The sequence below is a fragment of the Saimiri boliviensis genome, chromosome 1, assembly GCF_048565385.1.
Source record: "Saimiri boliviensis isolate mSaiBol1 chromosome 1, mSaiBol1.pri, whole genome shotgun sequence".
NCBI classification, from domain to species: Eukaryota; Metazoa; Chordata; class Mammalia; order Primates; family Cebidae; genus Saimiri; species Saimiri boliviensis.
In genome coordinates this window covers 90,940,554-90,967,065 of record NC_133449.1, presented here as the reverse complement: position 1 = coordinate 90,967,065, position 26,512 = coordinate 90,940,554, and the positions used below count along the sequence as shown (strand labels likewise).

The 26,512-nt window shown below is 52.4% G+C and overlaps 1 protein-coding gene across 1 annotated transcript in view; it reads left to right on the top strand.

The window, feature by feature from the left end:
• The window catches only part of SH3RF3 (SH3 domain containing ring finger 3), a 360,128-nt gene that overhangs the window by 264,284 nt on the left and 69,332 nt on the right, over positions 1-26,512 (top strand). The window contains exon 5 of the mRNA XM_010333743.3: positions 14,532-14,635. Within this exon, the coding sequence (XP_010332045.2) occupies positions 14,532-14,635 (104 nt within the window). The remainder of the gene's footprint in view (positions 1-14,531; positions 14,636-26,512) is intronic.

The following is a 26,512-nucleotide window of genomic DNA, read 5'->3' as shown; positions in this document are numbered from 1 at the left end:
CATGCACTCATCACAAACGGAGGCAGTGCCATCGTGGGAAATGCAGAGTGGGCAGAGCAGGAAGACCTGCAGCCCCTGGCTCCTTGGTGCCCATAGCAGTGGGCAGTGCTGGTCCCAGCCAGGGCCACTGCAGCAGCCAGTCCCCTGCTCCCACAGTCCCCTCGGGACCCAGCGTTTCCATTCAGGCTGTGATAAAGAATGTCTTGACTGACCAGATGGGGACTGAGGCTGTAGGGGAAGACAGGCTGGTGAAGTGGATGAGGCTGGTCATCTGGACCAGGACTTCTGGGCCATAAGGAACAAAAGATTACAGATTGTGGGGTGTGTGTCCCAGTACATTTGCTTTTGAGGTGAGCCTGGTATGGTCCCTGACAGTTAATGAATCCTAATGAACATTTCGCTGGGTTCTGTAGAAAGGTGCAAACAGCAGGCATCTGCTCTGGAAAAGCAGCTGGCTAGAGTGGAGACGGGCCGCTTCTCTGGGCACAGCGCTGTCCAACGCATTGACTGCAGTTGATCCACAGTCAGGGAGGTGGGTGAGAGGTGGAGGAGGAATCCCCTCTGCTGGCTGAATTAACGGGCTCTCCCTGTAATAGACTGGGTTTTGCTCTTTCCGTGGTGTTGTCTTAAAATAGAAAGGAAGCATGGGGCTGTGGTTTCTATAGAAATGAGTCTGAAGCACAGAGGACACTTCCCTGCTTCTCAGAGGGCCTGAGCACCATGAAGCCTGGGGCATAGCCTGACAGCCCTGTGCCAGCTGAGGCTGGCCTCCTCCCTGCGGCCGTCAGGGGCTGCATCTGTGGTTTGCCTGTCCCATCTCTCCTTCGGCTTCCTCTGCTGTTCCGCCTCCTCTGTCCTGGCCTGCATCACTTCTCAGCTTTCCTGGCTGCGTGGTCCACCTCGCCGCACGGGGAGCCAGTTTTTCATTATTTCCTCTTCAGAGATGAGGAAACCGAGGCCCCCGCAGTGGTGGTGATGTCTCAGGGCTGTGCTTCCATGCCAGGCATTGCTGCCCTTCCAGGGCCCAGCTCTAGCTGTCGGGACACGGATATCACTTAACTTTCTAGTTTGCTCTGTAAAATGCACAGGGCTGACCTCAGGCCAAAAGAGACGCGCAAGAGAATGCCAGCAGGTCCCTGCAGTGCTCCTTAAAGTGCCCCTGCTTTGCTTTGCTTTTAGGCTGAGGCCAGGCTTCGTGCAGCACAGGACAGGGCACTGGGGTGGAGGTGCGGGCTCCCTCTCTCTAGCTGTGTCACGTCAGGAGAGTTGCTGAACCTCTTGGAGTCCTGCTGTTAAGAGCCAGCGTCCAGAGGCAGACGGCCAGGTTGAGCACTCACCCTTGTACCTGCAACCTTGGGAAAGCTGCCTGACCTCTTCCAGAGACTCGCTTGCTGTCTATCAAATGGAGCCAAGCTGTGGCTCCGCTCATGGTTGCTGTGAGGGTGGAGTGAGGGGGTGCAGGCCGCCCTCCTTGGTAGGTGTACCTTGAGTGTTGGCTGTGGTGGCTCTTTCTGCTGCTCGGGGAATCATGGAATGAATCGCCAGCCCAAGACGCCAGGCTCCTGGCACATCTCTAGTCACTGCTCTCTGCTCCAAGAGCCCATCTTTGGCTTGGTGCTGTGCTGGGTCCTGGAGGCTTTTGAAAGCTGGTGGTGGGAAAGGAGTGGGTATGGCCAACACCAATGCCGGATGGGAAGGAGGGGAAGAAGTGAAGGAAGGAGAAGAAAAGTATCAGAGATACCCACACAGCCTGAAATACCCACTGTCCAGCTCTTTGCAGGAAAGGGCTTTAGGTTGAGGCTTTGTTGATGAGGATGCTGAAAAGGCAGAGCTCTGATAAGAAATAGAAGAGAGAGCTCGACGCCTGGCCAGGAGGGTGGTGCAGAGTCAGAACAGGCTGACCCTGGGCTCCAAGTAGCCATGTGGGAACTGCTACAGGCTGGAGACTGCGAGTCTCAGCAGCCACTCTACAGGGACAGGGACAGGGACAGGAGACAGAAGGTTGGGGGAGTGGGGCCTAGATGGAAGCTTTCTGCTTAGAAGGGCAGAAAGGAGAGGAGGTTCATTTTCTCATCATAGATACCTAGAGCAGGGGCAGCAAACTCTCTAAAGGAAACAGCCAGATAATTAATAATCTAAACTTTGCAGCTGGGCCTAGGCCTGCCACTAGTCAAGGTGGCCGAGGAGCTGCTGGGACTGACCCCTGGGCCCCTCCCAGCGGCTGCCACAGGGACAAAGGGCCTGTGCAGATGCTGTGCAGCCCAGGCTAGCGGCCAAGCAGAGCTGACCCTTCTCCCACTGCATGCCCCCTCAGCACCTCTGCGGAAGGTCCAGTCTCATTCTCATTGACCTGCTGCTTCCTCGTTCCCCTGGACGTCTTTGACTCTCTGCAGTCTGATCTTGCCCATCACCCCTGCTGCTGAAACTGACCCAGCCACAGTTGCCAATGCCCTGTCCAGCATCTTCCTTCTTCGTCTGCCTTCTTGACCTCTTGGCAGCACCCAACACTGTGGACAGCACCCCTTCCTGAGCCCGTCCCCTTTGATCTGTGACTCTTCTCTTCAGTGGAGTCCTGTCCCGGCCCCTCCCACCAGACCCTCTTTCTAGCCCTACATCTATACAAATGCCAGTGCCCCCCGCCTTCTCTTCCCATCCTGGGCACACTCACCCATAGGGGCTCGCCCTCTCCTGAACCCCAGCCAACGTGCCTATAATCTGCCTGCCGGCAGCTCTCCCAAACTACAGATTCTCTTCTCCAACTACCTGCTGGCTTCCTGGAGAGACGCCTCAACTTCAGCGTGTGCCAGGAGCGACCGTGACGCCCCTCTTTCCGCAATCCTGCTTCCCCTTCTGTATTCCATCTGTTCCTCAAGGAGTCACCACTGTCCTTAGGTGCCCTGAGCTAACACCCCGCGTCTTCCCCAGTACTGACTCCCTGCCCGAGTTCCCTCCTGAGTTCCTTGGAAGATTCTGCGGAGCCTTCAGACTGGCCGTTGGTTGCTTGTCCAGCTCCCGGCAGCACTGTCCACTCCCATGTGCCTGTGCAGATCTGCTGCCTGCGCCCCACGCTGCTGGCCCATAATCTCTTCCTACCTTACCCTTTTGCTGCCCCCAGCATAGCATTCTTCCTGCCAGGCAACACACAGACACATGCCTGTGCAGAAGGCTCCTGCTCACCGTTCCTGGCCATCTGACATGTTCACCTCCCTTCGGCAGCTTTCTGTGGCCCTGTCATCATCCCACCACCAAATCAGTTCCCCTACTCTCTGTTTGCCTACACACTTCCCCTGTGCCCATGATGGAACACTATTTGTGTGTGTGGTCCTCCTCCTATCTTCCCTGGGCTTCTAGGTCCTTGAAGGCAGGAGCTGGGTGCCACTGGCTCACAGGTGGCGCTCACACACACTAGCTTCCTTCTTGGGTGGGCCACGAGACAGCACCAGCAGCACTGTTCCCTGGACAGTCTTGCATATAAAACAGCGTGGCACTTGAGAGGCTGTGTGGCCTTCCCCACCCTGCACGGGCTTGGCTACACATCAATGGCTGGGGAGAGGACACAGCTGTGGGGCTGTGGCTGAAGGTGTCTAGGACATGTGGCTGGCTGAGCCTCAGATGGCCCATCCTGCTCATGTTTGCACCCCTAGGGATTCTTCCCCTGACACTGGGAGAGGCCAGAGGCTCAGCTGGTGCTTTGGGCGTAATGGAGTTATCACTCACATGTCAGCGCTTTGCTGGGGTAGGGAAGATAATCAGAGGAGAGGAAAAGAGGCCGTTCAGGCCAACTCCACTATGGCACATTTGCTTTTGAGGCTATTGGATCAAATTGGAAAATGATCGCTTACGTTTTAGAAAAATTTCCTTTTAAATCAAGTATGAAATCAAGCAAGTGCCTGAGGATTCTCAATGGGCTTCAGCTCTGGAGTGCATGGGCCTGTCACTGAGAGTGGCCATGTCACATAATTAGGAGCCCACGCTCTCAGTGGCGCCAAGTGTGGATGCTTGCTTCTCACTCACACCGTGAGGCAGAAGAGGGCTCAGCTCCACCATCCTTACCCGGGACACCAGCAAATGCCCACGGGCTGAGTCCAGCCACTGCCTGTTTTGGTAAATGAAAGCTTCACTGGAACAAGGCCACACATGCCCATTTGTATATCATCTGCAGCTGTTTTTAGGCCATAGCAGAGATATGGAGGAGTTGTGACAGAGGTCGTAAGACCCACGCATCCTGAAATGTTCATTACTGAGCCCATTACAGAAAATGCCTGGGGACTCCTGGTGTTGAATGTCTGCAGGACTATGGCAGGGGCAGAAATGAGGCAGCCAGTTCAGAGGCTTCCACATGGAAGCCTCTACTCATTCACATTTCCGTGGTTGAAGCCAGTCCTACAGCCCCGCCCTGCTGAGGGGGTGTTCACTTGGAGTCCAGCAAGGCCTTGACGGAGAGAACCTTCCCCAGGTGCCACTTCCCTGCGGCCCGGCAAGTTTGCGTTTCTGAGCACAGAAGCTGAGAAACTTCAAAGGAAGAGCTGACAACTTTCTAAAGTAAGGCCAGTGTGGCTCTGACGGCTGTGCTTGCACTGCCATGTGGCACCCGCCAATACTGCCCATCAGTGTCCTGCCTCTGGTTAGGGACTCTTGTTGGCTCCAGAGCGTGGTTAGATGCAGGCTGACTCACCGACCAGCCAGGATCAGCACCTTCATCGGCCCTTGCCAGCTTTTCTGCTCTGGAGAGCACCATGGCTTACAAATTACTTCCAAATAAGCAACCCTTGATGATTAGGAAAATGCCCTTTAAAATCAATGGAAGGGGAAATGCTTGAAATTCAGCAGGGAGAACATCAAAAGAGAACATTTCTCAAGTGTCTTCGTGTCTGAGAAGTAAATGAGGAGAGTTCCTTATGGAAGCTTCCAGGCATCTTTAAAATGCATCACCACCTGCTGTCTCCCAAACAGCTCCCTGTGTTGGCTGGGTCTTATCTCTGCCACAGGACAGACAGACGGATGCTTCAAGCAGGAGGAAGTGCTGGGGAAAAGCTGAAGGAGCTGAAGCAGGACCTTGCTGCCCCAGGCCTGGTGGCCCCCAGACTTACTGCTTATAGGCTGTGCAGCCTCTGGCTCCGGCTACAGCTCTCACCCGCAGGGCATGAGCTGCCTGCATAGCAGAGCACCTGGGCTTATTTTTAGCATTTTCAGAAAGTTAAAAATTTAATTACATGCCTTATAAAGAGGCAAAACAAAAAGTACCAAGTGAGCCTGGGATGAATTTTTTTAAAAAAATCTTATTGTGGAATCTTATACAAGAAAACTTTCTTCTATCAATCTGGAAATAGCTGTACCTCCATGACTTACCAAACCTGGCCTTTTAGTGGGGACAGAGGGCACCATGGCTGCCCGTGACCTGGCATCCTGATGATTTTTGTTGATTACAAAGCTTGCCAATCACAGTGCAGGGTGCTGGCAGCGTTTCTCTTGCTGCTATGACAAGCTAGGAACCAGATCCACGCGTTTCTGCTGTGCCTCCAGGCCATCTTTGGGCAGAGTCAGGGAAAATCCTTGGGTCTCCTTGGCATTTGGAGAGCATCCGGGAGCTCTGGTTGGGCACTTGCTGGCTGGCAGCACAGGAGAACCACTCCCTTGTCCTGGCAGCTCCCGAGCTGAAGCCACATCCTGCAGGGATCCACAGAGGGTTTTTCATGAACGCTCACCTGTAGGCCCCACAGGGCCTGCAGGAGACTAGGACACACAGTCCATGCCTCAGAGGGTGGAAAGGAGGAAGGGCCTTGCAGCACAGGTAAAGCAGGAGGAAACCAGGCCGCAGAGGTTGCTGACCTCAGGACCGTAATGCAAAGGCCTTTGATGGCCATGGGCAGGAGGACTGTGAGGAGCTAAGAACCTTCCCCACTCTGATCTTCTGACTGCCTCGCCCTCCCTCTGCCAGAGCTCATCTGCCCTCCTGTTCCAGGCTAAGCTGCCTACCTCCCCACAGGCATTGTCTGGATGCAGTGTGGGGTTGGGGGTGAGGAAAATGGGGTCTCACATGTCCTCACGCCCAGGCCAGGTTTGCTCTCAGGACCTCGTCCCCCCATCACTGTCCCCTCAAGCAGTCCATGAGCTTTGCTGTGGCGGAAGGTGCTTTCCCTCTCTGTACAGGCAGTGCCTGGCATGCAGCCTACACAGGCACTCTCGGACAGAAAGACAGATAGATAGACACTGAATTCGAGTTAAACAAAAGGATTTTTCAAAGCCCACCCCTCCTGCAGCCACTGCCTACAAAGTAGGCACTTTCTGTTTGAAGGCAGAACAGAGGCACAGTTGGATGTAGATGAATGTTGTGCCTTTTGTGCAAAGCTGGACGGAGAAGCCTCTGGCCTGATGGGCGCGCACAGGGAGGAAGGTCCACGGCCTTCCTACCGTCAGAGGTACCAGGCGAACAGCAGCTATGAGGAAGGCAATGAGCGGAGGCCATCCATGGCTCTTCCTAGTGGAAGAAAGGCTCCAGGGCAAGACAGATTGGTTCTTAGCTGAGGCTTGGGAAGTCCTAGGTAGATGAGAAAAGGGTCCTGTAACTTCCTTAACAGATCTCCCCTTTCTCATTGGTGTTTTGAGATTTTCATTCCCCAAACTGGAGTCGTGTTGCAGATGCTCTCCTCCTGTATTCCATTTTTTTGATCCATTCTCTTTAGTAATGTTTTGGGGATTTCTTCTTAAGCTTTTGGTCACAGCTTTCACTTTTTGGTTCCAATTACTGGCCCAGTAAGACAAGGGCAGAAGGGGGAGGAGGCTTATCTTCTCATTCTAGATATCTACAGCAGGAAAAGCAAACTTTCTAAAGGAAACAGCCAGATAGTAAATAATCTAGACTTTGCAGCCAGGTGGTGTCTGCTGCAGTGACTCAGCTCCGCCCTGCAGGGTCAGAGCAGCTGGAGACAGCAGTGAATCGTGAGCGTGGCTGGCTGCCAATAAAACTTTATTCACAAAAGCAGAACGTTGAGCCAGATCCAACCTGTGGGTGAGAATTAAATATCCAGCAGTAAATTTGGAACTCCTGCTGGGGCAGGTAGCCTGTGGGCAGCAGTGGAGGGGAGTTTTGGCCTCCATCTTCAGTGGCAAGCAAGCAGTTCCCCTTACCAGCTGAGAGCAGTGGAAGTTACGTAGGCAGAAGGCATGGCCACTGCCTCTCCCAGGACAGACCCCACCTGCCCCCCTCTCCCCCCTGCTGGGGCTCCCCAGCCTCTGCCCTTCCTGAGAGGGAGATCAAGAGACACACAGATCCTCTGGCCACACAAACTGCTTGCTGTTCTTTGCAGAATCAAGCAGAAGAATCAGGCCATAAATGTTTTATTCTGGAGTTTTCTTTGGGAAGCAAGTTCATGAGGGTCTGATTTACACCCCGTGTAATGGAGTGGTAGTGAGTGATGAATAATGCATGCCTGTTTCACCACGCCTTGGGGTGATGATAGTGTTTTCTGGACTCATATTAAAAATTGAAATGAGGAGATGTTTCTTCTCGGGGTCTTTATCTATTTCATAGTGTCAAAGAAAGAGACTCAGAGCCCCCGTACAGCCTACCAACCCCTAGACCCTCTTTTTTCCCTTTTAGTAATCCCAACAGGAAACTAATATGGCCTGGTTCCCAGCCACTGCTTAGGGGCCCCATTAAAATGCAACGGAGGAGCCTCTAGTGTCTGGTTACAACCTGGCTGTTTAGAATCAGGGAACCGCAGCCACAGCACTGCAGCCAGAGCTGACACCAGGCTTCCAACCAGGGCAGGCTGGAATTTGATGAAGCACATCGCCGTCACAAATGACAGCCCAATCCTTACTAACTAGCAGCTTCAGGGCTGTGTGCCATTCACCTGTGCAGCCTCTGTGATAGGGAGAGAGATGCAGGAGCAGAGGAGCTTGCCTGGCTTCAGGGCACTGAACAGTCAGGCTGAGCTCCAGCCCCGATCTTGGTGTGGAGGGCCCCCGCAGCCCCGAGCACCCAGGAGGCAGCATCAGGACACACACTGTCACTTTACTGTTTGTTCATGCTAAGTTCTATCAGACGAGGCCGTCCTCTCCTGCCTGTATCCCTGCCAGCTGACCCTGAACTACTGGGCTCAGGTGAAATGCTCACAGGTTGTGTCGTTGAGCATCTACCCGAGGGAGGGATTGCTGGAGTGTTGTTCTGTAGGGTCAGTGAGTCAGAGAGATGGGCCACTGCATGGTTGGCCAGCTCCTTCCGAACATGTGTGTCCACTTGCCCAGGCTGAATCCTGGTGGGTATCCATTACGGAGTCATTAAAAAGACCATGGTGCAAACCTACTTTAAGATAGTCAAAGCCCTTTCCTGGGCATGGGCTACTGGGCATGGCTCCTTGGCAGACAGGGCTGCACTTAGCTTTGAAGTTGGAGCAGAGATTTCCATCGGATGATCTTGGAGATAGGACGAACATCTGTCTGAGGGCTGTGTCCCCAATTATTTTTACTCAAAGGCACCTGGAGCTCCTTCTCTTTTCTTATTTTTATCACTGGCTGACTCCCTCACTTCTGCCAAGTCTTTACTAATCCCTTAAGGCCTAGAATCATTTAAAATTAAGCCATTCAAAATCAAAGCAGCATCAGAGAGGTGGCTTGTGGTTAGGAAGAAGCCAGGCCTGCATCCAGGGCCAAGCTCTATGGTTGGAGCTGGAGGCAAGGAGCCCTCAGGTCCCCAGTGTCACAGTCAGCAACTCGCAACCTCATTATGAACACTTTGGGAGAGAGGAGCCATTGGTTGGGGGGTTGAAAGCGCATCCAGGCCGTGCTGCAGCTCAGGCTTTGCAGGATGCTGGCCATGTGGAAGCCGGTGCCTTTACAGAGGAGTTCCTGATCACAGTCATTTAAAGGAGAGGCTCCTTTCCCTGCAGTTAGTTCCTGCCAGGGTTAGCAGTGGCTGCTCATCTCTGCCCCTGTCAGGAGGCCCCATGTTCTTGGGGAGTCACATTCCACACAGCTGGGCCTATGACCCACAGTAGCCCACTGCTGAGCCTGTCAGTGGGAAGACCCCTGACCCCTGCCCACATTGGCCACCAGCAAATTGCTGCTCATTTGCATCCATAGCAACAGAGACCAGATTCAGAGGACGGACTGACCCCATCAGCATCAGGAAGCCACAAGCAAAGTGCCACGCACTTCTTTGTACTTTTAGTTTTTATATCCCTGAGGGCAGAGTCCAGCCTGGCGTTGCTCCCAGCCTGGCATTGCCTCCTACACAGCATGACATCCCTTGGCACCCCTCGCTCCAGGCACCACACCACACATCCATGCTAGGAGGGCCGGCCACACGGGAGCTATGCTCAGCCCAGTGTGAGTTGTAGACATTCTTCATCTTGACCTTTGGGGAAAAGCATTTCCACACATCTGACCTCTCTCTGCTGCTCTTCCCAGCTGTAAGTAATAGCTTGCTGTCAAACCCCACTTATCTGCTTGGAGCGTTTGCTGTATCAAGTGTCAGAGGAAGGCCAGTGAAGCCGCCAGAGTGTCTCCCTCCTGCTGTCTTTAGGGATAGCCTGTGTTAGTCGCCTAGGCCCCAAACCCCTGAATGGGCCCCGTGCCAGCTCCCACCATCCATGCCCCAGGTGCCTCGGCTGAGCCCTCCCACGCTTCCTGACACCCAGCCATGTGGGGTGCTTTACACTGGACTCACCCAGGGGAGTTGGTGGATGCTGGCACGGATGGGGTGGTGAGCCTTCGACCACCGTGGTGCATGATGGGTGTGTTCCCGCATAGTGTGCGCTCTCAGCCCCACCTTCTGCCTCTGCCCAGCACACAAAACACAGTCTCCCTGGTCTCCCCTGTCCAAACACATGGGCCCCTCCCATTGGAGTATGGCTGAGGCGGCTCCAGGACATTGGGAGGCAGAGATCCAAGTGTGGCCCCACCGCGTCTCTGAACAGGACAGCAGGCGTGGTAACAAGAGCAAGACCGTGGGACTAGTGTGAGCCGGTCATCTTAGATGCCCACCGTGCCCCTGCTGCAGAGCACAGTGCCCGGCACCTGGGCACGTGGAACGGCCGGCCCAGCCCCAGCTGGTGCTGTAGGGTCACCCCTGCCCTTTGTGAGCTCCCAGCATCCCCTGACAAAGATGGCACGTGGGGGTTCGATGAAGACACAGGCTCACCATCAGCCAGACCTCAAGTGCTAACTCTGTTGTTCTTCTCTTATCACTGTGGAAATGTTTCAGGAAACCATTATCACTTGGTAGTAAAGTGACGTAAAACTTGAACATGTAGATTAAAAAATAATAAAACGGTCCCAAAAGGCAGCACCCCAAAGGAGCAAAGTTATGGTCTGTTATGTAAGTTTCCTGAGTTTTTACCACGAAAATACACGCATCACTGACAGAAATTAGATAAGCCTTCATATGCCTGGCTCTCACTTCCATTTCCAGTCCGCATACCCTGCACAGCCCTACAGGCCTGTCAGCAGGGAGGCGTTCTGTGTCCCCGTCAGCCTGCCAACCCCACACCATGGGACATTTTAGCTAGCTTCAGGAGTGCAGGGTTTTCATAACATAAACAGTGCTGCTGTGAAGTCCTCACCTGTACCTCGATTCTGACTTGTCTATTATTTTTATTTTGAGATGGAGTCTCACTCTGTTGCCCGGGCTGGAGTGCAGTGGCGTGATCTCGGCTTATTGCAACCTCTGCCTCCCGGGTTCAAGTGATTCTCTTGCCTCAGCCTCCTGAGTAACTGGGATTATGGTGCCCGCTACCATGCCCTGTAAATTTTTGTATTTTTAGTAGAGATAAGATTTCACCATGTTGTCCAGGCTGGCTTCAAACTCCTGACCTCAAATGAGCTGCCCTACTTGACCTCCCAAAGTGCTGGGATTACAGGTATGAGCCACCACTCCTGGTCTGTCTGATTATTTTAGGATTCATTCTTAACAGAAAACTGCTGGGGATACAGTCTGTCTCTGTCTCTTTCTCTCTCTCTCTCTCTCTCTCTCTCTCTCTCTCTCTCTCTGTTTCTCTCTGTGTCTCTGTGTCTTTCTGTCTGTCTCTCCCCCTCTAGAATGAAGAACAGCTTTTGCTACAAGCCCAAATCACCAGGACCTGGGCTGACTGTGAGAATTTCTCTGGCCCCCACATTCCCCTCCCTTTTCTGTGCACTGGAGCAGCACCCCTGCCCCCACCAGCCCTCCACCCAGCATAGGCATGTCACAAGGGCCTGCCCTGCGGGACCTGAGTTCACAGGCTTCTCTGTTACTAACAATGGCAGATCGGGATACAAACCAGGGGACTGTAGGTCCACTGGCCAAGCCTGGAGTGAGGGCTTTCCTTACAGGGGGCACACTGGAGTCCTCCGAGTCCCAAGAGTGGGATCAAGAGGTGTAACTCCCCCAGTGGTCCGGCAGGGACGGTCATCTGCCCCAGGAAGTTTCTGCGCATGCCAGCATTCCCAAGACTGGTGGGTCTTTCTAGGTCCTTGCCCTCCTTGGCCATTCCACAGCGTACAGCTCAATGGACAATGACATTCCCTCTGAAGCACCGTCTCCCCCAGGCTGTGGGTCTCCTGTTTCTTGGGCTGTCCCATCTCAGCCCCCTTCAGGGCCCTCTTCTGGGTGGTGTCCTGCGGGCAGGGCCAGGGCGTCCTCCCTCCTGACTGTCTCCCAGGCCACTGCATCCTCTACCTCCTTGGCTTCAGGACGATGATCGTGAGCATTTGTTGAGGGCCTATTCTGTGGACTTAGAGTGACTGCTTTATAGACTATGAACGATCTCATTTCGTACTCCAGCTCTCTAGACCATGCGAGTCGCCACAACCCCATTTTCTCATGTCTTGGGGTCTCTGTCCGCCATTGTTTGATTTCCATAGTCTTGGGAACCACGGAATCAGGCTTCATCTGGTTTTTCAGTTTTTTCAGGCAGGAGGGTAAACCCAGCCCCCCGTGACCCTCTATGGACCCAATAAGAGATCAAAGGCTCATGGTCACATGCACTGGTCACACACCTGCGAGCTAAGGGTTTTGCCACGAGGCTGCATTGCCTCATAGATGAGCTATACGCTCATGACCCCAGATCTGCTGCCCAGGCCAGTCCCCTCTGAGCGCCTAGTTGGCGTCATCAGCTGCCTCCTCTTCCACACTGAGACGGCTCCAGGCACACTAAACACTGTGTGTCCAGCACTGAGCCCATGGCCTCTCTGGTCTCTTCTCCTGTCTCTCCAACAGCATCTCCATCTGGCCAAGGCTGGAAACTCAGCCCAGGCTCCTCCCTCAGTGTCTTTTGGAGCTAGCTTGTTGGTGGAGAAGGGAACGATGGCCCCCAAATATGTGCTGATCCCGGAACCTGAGAATGTGTCACCTCACATGGCAAACAGGAAAAGACCCTGAGATGGGGATGCTTCTGGATCACCTGGGCCAGCACGGTCACAGAGGCCCTCCCGAGAGGGAGGCGGAGGCCAGAGTCAGGGAAAGGGATGTGGTGATGGAAGCAGAGGCGAGAGAGAGGAAGACACTGCACCACTGGTCTTGAAATGGAGGGGGCCGAGGAATGTGGGAAGCCTCTAGAAGCTGCAAAGGCAAGGAATGGAGTCTCTTCCAGACTCCCAGAGGGAACACAGCCCTGCCACACCTTGATTTTAGGACATCTGACTTCAAGACCTTCTGTGTGAATGTAAGCCCCTGAGTCTGTGGCTGTTTCACAGTTGTGAGGAACTAACACCACAGTGTGGTACTAAGCACGTGGCCTCTGCACAGGCTGCCTGAGTTCCTAATACCCATCTGCAGACTTGTGCAGGTTGAAAGTATTGTTCCAGGGGAAGTGCTCAGAGCTGAGCCCAGCCATGGTAGGCTCTGCACAGGGCGGGTGCAACGGTCATGGGTGTTACTGTTGCAGCAGCTGTTCCTGCTAACAGCCCCCTGAGCTCCTAAGCTAAGAAGATAGCATGAGGCCAGTCTGGGTGCAGGGCAGGCCGCCTGCCTGGGGCGCCTTCCCAGTGGCTCTCCCTCCCATCTTTATGGTCTCTGCTTCTAGTGCCTTTTGCTCACCTGAGGATGCACACTGGGGACACAGACACCTTCCCCAGACAGAGCCAGGCAGCACCCCCACACTCCCCAAACCTGCCTTCTGCAGAGGTACCCACCGCCTGGCCCTGTCCTCTGCTCCAATTTCTGCCAGGATCCTTATCCTGCCCCTCATCAGGCCTACACGGGATCTTCCAGGAAGGGAGGAGACCACTGGCTCTCTCGCCTTGAAGGGAGGTGGAGTCCTCCCTCCTCCAGGCTTCCTGACGGCCCCTCTGATGGGGGTGTCCTGGGGCTGCCAGACCAGTACTACAAACTAGGTGGCTGAAAGCAACAGAAGGTTGTTCTTTCGGCTCTGGAGGCTGGAAGCCCCAAGTCAGGGTATGGGCAGATTTGGTTCCTCCTGAGACTGAGGGGAGGCTGTTCTGGGGCTCGCTCCTGCTTCTGGTGGCTGCCGGCATCCTTAGCACCCCTTGGCTTGTGGTCACGTCATTCCTGTCTCTGCTCCCTTCTTGCATGGACTTCCTTCCCCTCTATGTCCCTGTCCTCCTTCCCTATCTTGTAAGGATACTCATCGCTGGATTTGGGGCCCACTCTAATCAAGGATGATCTTTTATCAGGATCCTTACCTCATATTTGCAAAGACCCCTATTCCAAATAAGACCACAAGCACTGGGACCACGGCTAGGACTCAGACAGATCTTTGAGAGGGACATAGGTCACCCCTCTGCCATCGAATGCTGCTGAACAGGAATACAGGACCCTGTGCTAGGGAAGACCGGGGCAGGGCAAGCAAGCTGGGTGGTATGGGGACTTGGGGGCAGCGCTGCCCTACACATCCTTGGCCTAAGGATTCTCCACGTAGGAATTCCCTTGGCAAGACCATGGTGCCACCGAGATTCCTTGCTTGGCCCCCCAGTGTCCCCAGAGAGCACAGCACACGCCTGATGCTAACCTTTCCTCGGGTCGTCTCCTCACTTAAGAAACCCTTGAAGCTTGGAGCACGTTGGGGTCTTGCGGGCAGGGAGGCGCCCTATGACTCCCGGTCCCCTTGGCCTGCTGCTCTGTCTGCTGTCGTGGGACCAATTTTCTTTAGGGATTAATCTCCAGTTCCTGGAGATGCTCTTTTTAAATAAGCTGTTTCATAGCGTGAAAGGTTTCGTGTGTGTGTGTGTTTTAGCAAACACAATAATAATTAATTGAATGTCTAAGAATAAAGCCAGGTCTGGGACATGGCCTCCCTCCGTGTTGACTGTAGTGTGGTGATGACCAGCGCAGATGCAGGCTGGAGGAGGCTCCCTGAGCTGCTGGGAAGGGGTTCTTGAAAAACACCTTGGGGCAGGGGTCCTGGGCCGCCAGGCTACTCCCATGTTTGGAGAACCATTTTGACAACCCAGGCAGGCACGGCACTTTGGAGGCCGAACAGCCAGGCCGCTGGGGAAGCACAGGCACGTGTGGGTGCAGCCTCACCTTGCGTTTGTCTCCCTCGGATGGAGCCTCTGTCTCCTCACCCCTGTCTCCTCTTGTCTGTTTGCAGGACGCCTCCTCCTCAGCGGGATCCACCCCCACGGCTGTTCCGCGGGCTGCCTCGGTGTCTGGAGAGCAGGGCACGCCTCCCAAGGTCCAGCTGCCCCTCAACGTGTGAGCTGCCCTTTGTGTCTGTCGGGGTCCCGCACATGCAGCCCTCCCTCCTGTGCAGGCTGGCCTGTCCACATGTGGTTTCTGCAGGGTTTTCCCATGTGTTACTAGCTAGCCAGTGTTGTTATATGCATCTAGTAACACCACTGAAAGGAGAGTGTGGGAGACAAAAGTCTAGCAGGTTCTTCTGATGTCATTGTTCCTAGGACATTTCTTCTAAGCAGGGAGGATATTCAGAGTATTCATGATACAGGTCCCAGTCAACAGGAGAGAAGCCAGTCATAGAGTGGAGCTGGCCCTCCATAGCATGGAAAGCCCTGAGATGGGGGCGAGGGGGGAAGAGAGAGGCAGGAGGGAAGCAGGTGCGCAGAGCAGCGGGTGGTGTTGGGAGCTTGGGCAGCCACTAGTCACCAACTGCTTGGAAGTGGTTCAGTGTTCCAGCCACCGTCCCAGGGCCACACCAGTGCATGCCAGCTGCATCTCATCCCCAAATATAACCAGATGAATCAGTGCTAGGAAGTGAGATGCTTATCTTGTTTAGAAAATCTGCCCAGTTAAATTACAGCTCTTAACAGATACGTGCAGTTTTTAAATTCCCCGTTTAAATCGCGTTCTGAAGAATTAGACTCCCTTTTGCTCTTGTGTTTGGCAGCGCTCCGTCACTTGAATGACTATGTTAAGGTGAAGTTTGTGAACTTGGCAAACAATATGACAAATACAGAAAGTTCTCTTGATCCACGGTAGGTCAGAGGGACACTCAGAACCTGTGTTGTTGCAGAACAGGATGTATTTCAAGCAAAAAAGTCTTTTGAAGAGCAACTTGCCAAGCTTCAAAAGGTCTCCTAAAAGTAGCTCAGCTGCTAGCACATACTCACCCACCTCTAAGCCCAGTGGAAATGCCAGCTTTTATCCAGTGGTGAACAGGAAAGCTGCCAACATCCTCCCACTGTAATTAACCAATTTAATGAAAGGAATTTGCAGTGTATCTATTTTTTTACCTAGCTTCCTGAGCAAGCTACTTTCCAGATGCCTTGAGACTGAGGTTCAAGTTTTCACCAGCACTGGACAAAAGATACTACCTCCATCTCCTGCCATCAGTTCTGGCAGCTCAGGCAAAGCTGGGGCCAAGGAGGCACATGGGAGGGGGAGGGTGACGGGTCTGCTCCTCGTGAACATTTGGATGCAGATGCTATCTGAGGAAAGAAACCTGCACCCACAGGGGATGGCCCTGATGGAGTTTCCCAAATGAGAGGCAGGATGCAGGTCAGGGTGCTGAGGCCATGAGTGCTTCAAGGGCAAAGCCCAGATGTGTTCATTTTGGGGTCCCCATGACCAGCTGAATGCCTGTGCATAGGCTCTTAGCAGTTGCCACTTGTTCCATGAGAGCAATGGCTCCCCTTCCCAGGTACAGAGGGCTCCCCAGCTTGCCACGAGCTCAAGGCTTAGCCACCCAAGAAGGCTGCTCTGTCTTGGAGACCCAAAAGGTAACAAACAGTTCCAGGCATGTCACCCCTCAAGAGTTGTGAATATTCTGGAGGCCTCAACCATGGACAAACCTCCATGTCCTGGATGGCTTCTGAATTTGGTGCCAGTGTGGAGGGGCCTCTTCCCTGCCCAGCTCCCCTGTCCTGGGGGACAAGGTTGCTGTGCTTCCAGCCCTCCCCCTTCTCCCTCTGGGCTCCTCCCTCAGGGGAAGGCAGTTTCCACTCAGCTTGAGATTTGGGTACCACGGAAGGCAAACTCACGTGTTGGACAACATCCTTCTAAAGATGACAAGGATTTAGGTAGGAATGTGCCTGCAGGTGATGAAATTACCCTCTACTCAGCAGCTGGACCATGGTCAGCATGACCTGTAACTGGTGATGGTCTGTTCCATGTGTGTTCATAGCTGTTACACTGAGTAGGTAACATTACATACATTACAGCAGCATGCATGATGCATTCTGAGAACATGACATCCTTTATTTTATCCCCAGAGAGGAAAAGATCAGACTGACTTCACCAGTTTATCCTCTTCAGCTCCAGGAAGCTAGTATTCCCACACGTACCCTGTCAGTGGCAGGTACCTGTGGTGGGGGTCTGATCAAATCACTCTTCCCAAAGTAGTATCTGTAAGTCACATTCAGAAGTCTGAAATTTAACATGAGATGGGCTGTCGTTACAAAAACAACCGCAGCAAACAGCAGTGCACTGCTGCCCGTCATTGGTCTGAGAATGATGGCTTGGGACTCCAGCCAGGGCACACATGGGGCTGATGTGAAGGTCAGTCATGGAATGACTTCAGGAGACGCCATTCCTGATCCTCATGATTGCACAGCTTCGACCTCTCCAGGCCATGTCACGTGCACTGAAACATGAGCACGTGATTAAGAGGTCCCATCCTGCAGCATATTGTTCTTGTCCTTTCCTCAGCGTGTGAAAGGCTTGCATGACACAGATTCCCTAAGGGCTCCATTGCCCAGAAACACAAGAAGGGTCTCAGTTTGCTCACCTAGTGCATGGAGGTGACTGTGAGTCTGCAGAGACATCTCTCATTCCTGCACTGCCTTTCCACCCCTGCTGTGTTGAGAACTCTACTCTCTGGCTCTGGGGCTTGTCTGCCTTCCTCTGATTTGGAGGAGCAGAGATATGAGTGTCTGCTCCTAGAGGCCATGCTCCTGGGCACAGTCAACCCACTCAGAGGGTCTCAAGACTGATGAAAATGCTGTGAGTAGGTTGCCCCTGATATGGAAAGGTTGTTTTTCACCTCCACTTTTGCATGGGCATCTTAGAGCCACTGCCTGGTGTGAAGGACTAGAGGAGGCAGGGAGGGGGCAGAGGGCTACCCTGCAGGAGCCATCCAAGATGCCCTGTCATCACCTCCAGTGATGGAGAAGGTGGAGGAGGAGGAAGAGACAGGCATCAGACAGACACGCCTGGGTCTGACTCGGTGCGCGTACCTGCAAACTGAGGGCAGGGTAACTCTTGGCACAGAGCGTTGCTCTGGGACTGCATGTCAGCTTGGCATCAGAGAAGGAAACTTCCATAGTCAATGGGTACAGTTCATCACCTGCAGGGAAAACCAGGTACCCTATGAGGTGCATGACCACCGAGGTGGCACCTGGGAAACCTGGGGGTCCTATCCAGGAGCCCAGAGAAAGACTTGCGGAGAGGAAGGGGTTGGCCTGCAACAGAAAAAGGGAAGCCCAGGGGAATGGTGGCCAGTGGTTTTCATCCTCCCCTGCTAGGGTGCAGACAGGGTCCCTGGATCTGGTGGTTGATGTTGATCATGTGAGACGTGCTCTCTGTCATGGCAGGGATGACCTCACAGGCCTTGCTGGATCAGGAGTGACCCTCTTCATGACCCCACCACCATTTGTGCTGGTGGTCAAAAGGCCACCACAGCACCCTCAGTGGCAATAGCCCCCACATTCTAGGACATGGAAAAAGGACTGGTGACCAAACCATGCTAACACAAGACCGGGGCACCTTCCATTGCAAATTTGCAAAGCAAGCTGGCCTGCACTCAGTCTGCAATGGACTGGATCGGCTCAAGTTCAGTATAGCAGGACCCAGTAAAATAAACCCCTGCCAGGCTTGGAACAAAGGCCTGGAGCAGTGACGCCACCAGGTACTACCTCCAAGAGGTGTGTCAGAGGCCAGCCGTCCAGCCTCCTCTGACAGTGCCCAGCCTTGTGGTCAGCCTGGCCCCGTGGTCAGCCCTTCCAGGCATTGGTGGTACCGTCCTCAGGGTATTACAGATGCAACCAAGAAGATGAGAGTGAGCCTGAGAACCAGTGGAGGGATGAGTGCTCCCCATCCCCGCCCCTACCGCCTGCACCTCTAGAGAGAGGGCAGCTCTCGGACCCCAAGCAGGTGGGGAAGTGGGGGGATGCACGTGGAAAGAGCAGAGAATTTCATTGAGAGAGTCTCTGGATGACATAGAGCTTGGTGGGCAAAGGTTGGAGACGTCTGGAGCTGCTGCAGGGCCAGCTGCGGTGGCAGGGAGGAGATGCAAGTCCCTGTGGTAGCCGTGCATCTCTGGCGGTACCAGCACTGTCTGCATTGGGTTTCCTGGAGGCAGACCCTGAGACGGGGAGGTTTGTGGGGAGTGCTCTCAGAACACACCCGTCAGGAAGCTAGACTGAGCTGTGGCTGAAGGGAATCCTCGCTGATCCTCAGGGCTCTGGAGCTGAGACAGCCCTGCGGAGTTTCCACATTGGAAGGGAGCCAGTACCGGCTTCAGGCTGCCCTTGGGAGGGGCAGTCATGGGTGATGCTGCACCCTGAGGGAGAGTCCCAGCGCAGCCACCACAGTGAGCAATCAGCCACTCGTTGCCCTTCAGAGGGGACCCAGGCTGGGCATCCCTGGACCCTGTCCAGTGATGGGGCTTCAGCCTCAGAATGCACCCAAAACAGGCAAACCTCACGTCATTACTTCACTTTGTTGTGCCTCACAGATACTGCATTTTTTTTTTAACAAATTGAAGCTTTGGGGCGGCCCAGCATCCACCAAGTCTAATGGTGCCATTTTTCCAACAGCATGTGTTCACTTCAAGTGTCTGTGTCACATTTTGGAAATTCTCACAGTATTTCACCCTTTTTCATTATTATTATCATATCTTCATGGTGATGTGATCAGTGATTTTTAGTGTTACTATTGGAATTGTGTTGGGTACCATGGACCATGCCATATAAGACAGTGAACTTAATAAGTGATGTGTGTGTTCTGACTGCTCCACGGACCCACCATTCCCCCATCTCTCTTTCTCTCCCCAGGCCTGCCTTTTCCCTGTGACACAATAATATTGAAATTAGGCCATTTAGTAACCCTAAATGACCCCTAAGTACTCAAGTGAAAGCTGGAGTCAAACATCTCTCACTTTTAAGTCAAAATTAGAAATGATTAAGCTTGGTGAGAAAGGCATGTCAAAAGCTGAATGTCAAAAGCTCAGATAGGCTGAAACTTGTGCCAAACACTTATCTAAGTTGTGAATGAAAAAGAAAAGTTATTGAAGGAAATTATAAGTGTTACTCCAGTGAACACACCAATTATGAGAAAGTGAAACAGCCTAATTGCTAATATGAAGAAAGTTTGAGTGGTCTGGATTAAAGATCACACTAACTGTAACATTCCCTTAAGCTAAAGCCTAATCCAGAGCAAGGCCTTACCTCTCTTCAATTCCATGAAGGCTGAGAGAGGTGAAGAAGCTAAAGGAGAGACGTTTGAAGCTGGCAGATGTTGGTTCATGAGGTTCAAATAAAGAAGCCACCTCTGTAACACAAGAGTATAAGGTAAAGCAGCGAGTGCTGATGAAAAAGCTGAAGCAAATTATCCAGAAGATCTAGCTAAGATCAATAATGAAGATGGCGGCACTAAACGACAGATTTTCAGTGTGGACAAAAAAGCCCTATATTGGACGATGATGCCATCTAGGGCTTTCATAGCTAGAGAAGACATCAAGGCCTGGCTTCAAAGCTTTAAAGGAAAGGCTGACTCTTGGTAGGTGCTAATGCAGCTGGTGACTTTAAGTGAAGCCAGTGTTCATTTACTGTTCTGAGAACACTAGACTCTTAAGAATTATGCTAAACCTACTCTCCCTGTGCTCTAGAAATGGAACAACCAAGCCTGGATGACAGCATGTGTGTTTACAGTATAGTTTCCTGAATATTTTAAGCCCACTGTCAAAACCTACTGCTCAGAAAAAAAAAAAAAAAAATTTCTTTTAACATATTACTGCTCATTGACAGTATACCTGGTTATCCAAGAATTCTGATGGAGATGTGCAGGAAATGAATGTTGTTTTTATGCCTGCTAACACAACATCCATTCTTCAGCTTGTGGATCAAGGAATAGACTCTCAAGTGTTCTTACTTAAGAAGTACTTTTTTTTTTTCTGAGACAGAGTTTCACTCTGTATCACCCAGGATGGAGTGTAGTGGCATGATCTCGGCTCATTGCAACCTCTGCCTCCTGGGTTCAAGCCATTCTCCTGCCTCAGCCTTCCAAGTAGCTGGGATTACAGGCATGTGCCACCACACTCAGCTAATTTTTGTGTGTTTTTTTTTTTGGTAGAGACAGGTTTTCATCATGTTGGCCAGGCTGGTCTCAAACTCCTGACCTCAAGTGATCCACCTGCCTTGGCCTCCCAAAGTGCTGGATTACAAGCGTGAGCCACCGCACCCAGCCTAGAAGTACATTTCAGAGGCTCTAGCTGCCATAGGTGGTGATTCCTCTCATGGAACTGGGCAAAGTAAATTGAAAACCTTTTGGAAAGGATTCACCATTTTAGGGCTATTATGAACATTTGTGATTCATGGGAGGAGGTCAAAATACGAACCTTAACAGGAGTTTTGAAGAAGTTTCTTCCAGTCCTCATGGATGACTTTGCGTGGTTGGTTCAGGACTTCAGTGGAGGAAGTCACTGCAGATGTGGTAGAAACAGCTAAAGAAGTAGAATTAGAAACTGAACCTGAAGATGTGACTGAATTGCTGCAATCTCATGAGAAAACTTGAACAGGTGAGCAGTTGCTCTTTATGGATGGACAGAAAGTAACTTCTTGAGATAGAATCTACTCCTGGTGAAGATGCTGGGAACATGGTTGAAATAGCAACAAAGGATTTAGAATAGCACATGAACAGTTGAGTGGCAGGATTTAAGAAGATTGACTCCAATTTTGAAGGAAATTCTACTGTGGGTAAAATGCTGTCAAACAGTATCACATGCTATAGAGAAATCTATCATGAAAGGAAGAGTCAATTTGACAAACCTCATTGTCTTATTTTAAGAAATCGCCACAGCCACCCCAGCTCTCAGCCGCCACCACCCTGATTAGTCAGCAACTATTCACATCAAGATAAAACCCTCCACCAGCAAATAAATTGTGACTCCCTGAAGGCTCAGATGATCATTAACATTTTGGGGGAATAAAATATTTCTTTTTTTCTTTTTTTTTTTTTTCTTTTTTTTTTTTTTTGAGATCAGTCTCACTCTGCCGCCTAGGCTGGAGTGCCCTGGTGCTATCTCTGCTCACTGCAACCTCCACCTGCTGGGTTCAAGTGATTCTCCTGCCCCAACCTCCCTAGTAGCTGGGATTACAAGTGCTTGCCAACATGCTGGGCTAATTTTTATATTTTTAGTAGAGACGGGGTTTCACCATGTTGGCCCGGCTTGTCTCAATCTCCTGACCTCAGGTGATCTGCCTGGCTCAGCCTTTCAAAGTGCTGGGATTACAGGCATGAGTCACTGTGCCGGCCAAATAAAGTATTTCTTAATTAAGGTATTTAAATTTTTTTAGACATAATGCTATTGCATACTTAATAAGCTACTATATAGTATAAACATAACTTTTACATACGTAGGTAAACCAAAAATTTGGATGACTCACTTTATTGCAATATTTGCTCTATTGGAGCAGTCTGGAACCAAACCCACAAATATCTCACAGGTATGCCTATACCTGGAGGGCTGTCGAAACACAGATTGCTGGGCCTTACACCAGGAGCTCCAGGGTGGCCCCGGAATCTGCATCTCTAACAAGTTCCAGGTGATGCCAGTACCACTGGCCCAGGTTCACATTTCACGGATCCCTGCACACTAGCCCCACACACAAGTGTCACAGGGGCTCAGTCGAAAAAATCACAGCTCTCAAGCTGGCATCACAGTTGTGCCACCCTAACTTCCTTCCGTAAACTCTGTGACACTGTGTTCTACCTGGAAGAACCCCATCTTAACCCAAGCAGCTGGCTGTGGGATCCCAGGAAATCAGAAGACCCCAGCAGTTTCTGCTGGCTGGGCTGAGCCAGACCATGATATCAGCCCTCAGGGAAGGGGTGAAGGCAGCAGTGCTCAGGGGCTGGCCATTCTGAGGCCATACCTGCAGCTCCCCAGGCACTCGCACACCCTGCTCTGAGCATCAGGACTCATCCTCACCCTGCCTGCAGCTCCTGGTCGCCTCTGAGCTCCTGAGCCTGCGTCAGCCCTTCCACAGGACTTAACCCAACCCTCCCCAGCCCCCTGACCTCCTGTGCAGCTCTGACAGCACTCCTGCTGCACCTTGATGAAAGAGGTGAGGAGGGAGCACACGTCTCCCTAACTCGAGCCAGCGTGGCCCTGGGAGAAGAGCAGAAGGGGGACTTCTAGTAGAACTGGGAATCATTTACTTATTTTAGAAGAAGCATAAGCAAGCCAGCATCTAGAGGAGAAAGGGTATGAAATTAGCAAAGGCACTAAAATACTTTGGTTTACTCTGATTAGAGCGGAAGAGAAATCTGCAGACAATTAGCAGCAAGTGAAGATCTTGCTATAGAAATAGGAAGTAGTATGGGTAAGCGAAGGCTGTGCTGTTAGTTTCAACAGGCTGCACGTGAAATCAGACACACACCATGCCCAGCTGGGTCGGCCCAGCCACCAGTCTGTCCTGTCTGTGCACCGTCCCGGGTGTGGTGAGCCCCTGGCTCCGTGCCTGACTGCACACCTGCAGTGGCCACTTCTGCCTGGAGGAGCATGTACTTGTCCTCAGCAAACTGCCCTCCAGAGGCGCTTTTTCTAACTGGCATGAAAGCCCTATATACGCGACCAGGTGGTGGTGAGGAAGGCTCTCTGAGCCTAAAACCCCATGATTGCCTTAAATAAGTACTTGAAGTACCAACCTGTGAGAATCTGAAGAGGTGAGGTCTGAGCCTGCGGAGCGGCCTCAGCTGGTCTCAAGTGTTATGGAGATGGCCTGCGTGCTCCGCAGGGTCTGTGTTGATCTGCCAAGGTGTTCTGAAGCAAATGGAAGGTGGGAGTTGGGCCCAGGAGCCAGGAGGATGTGAGCCCTGCTACCTGCAGGTGCCACCTGATTCTCCCTGCCATGCCAGGCCCAGGTGCATGTGTCTGTGAAGACTGGCTCGCCACTCTGAGTGTGGGAGATGCCATCCAGCTCAGCCAGGAGACTGAACTTGCAGTCCTGACAGGATGCTACTCACGGATGTTGGTGGGAAACGAGGTAACAGTTGATACCCCTGTGGCTGCAGGGGCAGTGGCAGAGACCCTGAAAGTGGGAGGGCAGCAGGTTGGAAAGGGCTGGTCTCTGGGCCAGATCTCTCTTCATCCCTCCAAGGCCTCCTCCTCTTGAGTCCCTCAGAGAGGACAGCAGATGCAGGTGACCCCCACCCGGGCCAGAGCCCACCCCATACGAGCCCCATGCTGGAAAACAGACCCAGCTCATCCATCTGCTTTAGGTGTCCCCTACAAGGCGCCCAGAAGAAGAAAATTAGGCGGAGAAGATATTTTTCAAGGTGAAACCAGGCTTATTTACATTCCAGTTCCCCCAGCAACCTACACCTGGAGGCTGAACTTAAAATAGAGACCAGAGGGAAGGATTACTCATCGACAGAACAAACTTAAAATAAGATGAAGAGGCCAAGCGCACTAGTGCCCTGGTACACGTCGGAGCAGCATCTCCTTATGGGTGGGCCACACCAGGCCTGTACTTGGAGTGAGAGGGCTGCCATATCCCATTCAGAACCCCAGCCTCCCCGGGGCCGTACCTCAGTGCCACTGAAGCTCTCTTCTTACCCAAGCCCTGCCCCAGCTGTGCCCCAGGCTGCACTGACAGCTCCAGCAGCCCAGCCTTGGCCCCACCCCTGAACATGCGTGACCATGGACAGAAGCTCCATGTCCTCAAGCCTTTGTGTCCGCAGCTTAAAGCCTCTGCAAGGAAGCCGCAGACAGCCCTGGGAGGAAGCACGTTGCACAGGGCCTCCCAAGTAGGGGTAGCCCTGCTGGGGTTTCCATGCTCCCAAGCCACCAAGCTTCACGCTGTGCAGGGAGCCTGCAGCAGTCTGTGGGAAAAAGTGGCTCAGCCCCAGTCAGGGGGTGCAGCCCCAGCCAATCTACAGAACAAAGCCTCCATGGAGCACAGCCCACCCTGCACAGGACACTGCGCCCCCAGCTCTGCACCTTGCCCACCAGCCCAGCCCAGGAGCAGGATGGAGGGGAGTTCCTGAACTGTGGTCAGCAGCCTGGGCATGTTCTGGGCCTGCTCTGGCAACTAACAAGCCTTCCACTCCAGAGCAAAGGTGGCCCCGGCCCCTGGGACCAACTGAAAGCAGCTGTTGGTTCGGCCTGAGTCGCACACCACCCACCCCCGGCCAGGAGCCAAATTGGCTGCGAATTCTACACGTGGCCATTGAAACAGACTGTTCAGACACCATAAAGCAACAGATGAGGCTAACTTAAGCAGGATTTACGCTCAATTATATTTCTTTGAGAGCAGGCATATTGCTTTGTGCATCACTGTTACTGATTCACAAGCCTTCCGTGGATCCAGGCCATCTCTGCACTCTTCCTCTCCTCTTCTGCCTTCCTTTGCCTCAGCCCAGACTGTGTAGAAGCCACCCTTCTCTCCCTTCCCCTCCCCTCCCCTCCCCCTTTTCTTTCCTCCTCCATTCCCTCGCCCTCTCTCCCTCTTTCTTATCGCCTCTCCTTCTCCACTCCTCCCCATTCTCCTCCCCTCCCCTCCAGCTTTCCTACACCGGCACACGTTGGCTGCAGTTGTATGTCATTTTCACTGGACTTTTCCCTTAGCAGTATTTCCTCTATGGTGGTGAGAACAGAATCACACCCTGGGATCTCTCTGTTTGTCACCTGGACACAGCATTGAAACTATGAACATGGGGAGGAGGTGGGGCCTCTCCTGATGGCTTTGTGTATCCTTCTGAAGCCCAGAGTTGGTCCTAACTTCACTGTCAGTGTTCAAACAGGAAACAAAAGACGCCAGCCATAGTTGGAGCCCACAGGATGTCCCCAGGGGAAGGGCATGAGGGACACCTGTAAGCAAAGAAAATAGCCAAGGTCACTGAATGAGGGCAGAGGGCCTTCTTATGTTGGATTAGGATGTTGGAAAAGGGTGGCAGATTTCACGTTAAGGGCAAGAAACTTTTAATCTCTACAAGATTCTCATACTGTTCCAGAATATTCCACATTGGGCCTTTCTTCCTGCTTGAACCCTCGTGAGCAGCATTCTGTTTCTGTTTTCACTTAGAAGTTTCCTTCAGCATCAGGAGGGTGCCGTGGGGGGTCTGTGAGCTTCCTTCACATCCCTGGAGACGCAGTGTGTGCACGCGCCCCAGGACAGGGCCAACATGGCCACCCAGCGCCTGCACTGGTGTGAAATCCACCAGATCACGCTTCATTAACTTTAGTCTTTGGTCTCTTACTGGATTGAGGCCCCCACCAACTTCCCTGGCTGAAATCCTGTGAGCAAATAAAATAATCTGATAGGTTCTCTCCATCAGTTCAAAACCAACCTTCCCCAAATCCCAAAAATAGCAGAGCAGTTTTCTAAGTATTATCCAGTCCTTACAAGGAAAAGATATGGGTATAGTTAAGTACTTTATGAGAGTAGCTTCCCCCATGGGCTGAGTTAGAGGCATAGCATCTAAACCCTAGAAGAGGATTTGCACCACTAAATTTGATCTTTTCTTATCTGCAAATAAGACTTAAAAGTAAGGCCAGGGTAATACCAGCAATTTGGGAGGCTGAAATGGGAGGATTGCTTGAAACTAGGAGCTCAAGACCAGTCTGGGCAACATGGGGAGACCCCATATTTACAAAAAATTAAGAAATTAGCCAGCATGATGTTGCACAGCAGTAGTCCCAGCTACTTGGGAGGCTGAGGTGGGAGGATCACTTGAGCCCAGGAGGTTGAGGCTGCAGTGAACTCTGCTTGTACCACTGTACTCCAGCCCGGGTGACAGGCTGAAATGCTGTCTCAAAAAAAAAAAAGTCAAATAACTAATCATGGATTATTACTGCAAGGAAGTGTGCAACCAAAAATTTTCTAACTTAACTGCCTTTCCTCTGAAAAGGGCCTCTGAGGTCTCTTCTAGCTCTAGTTAATTGGATAAGCCAGG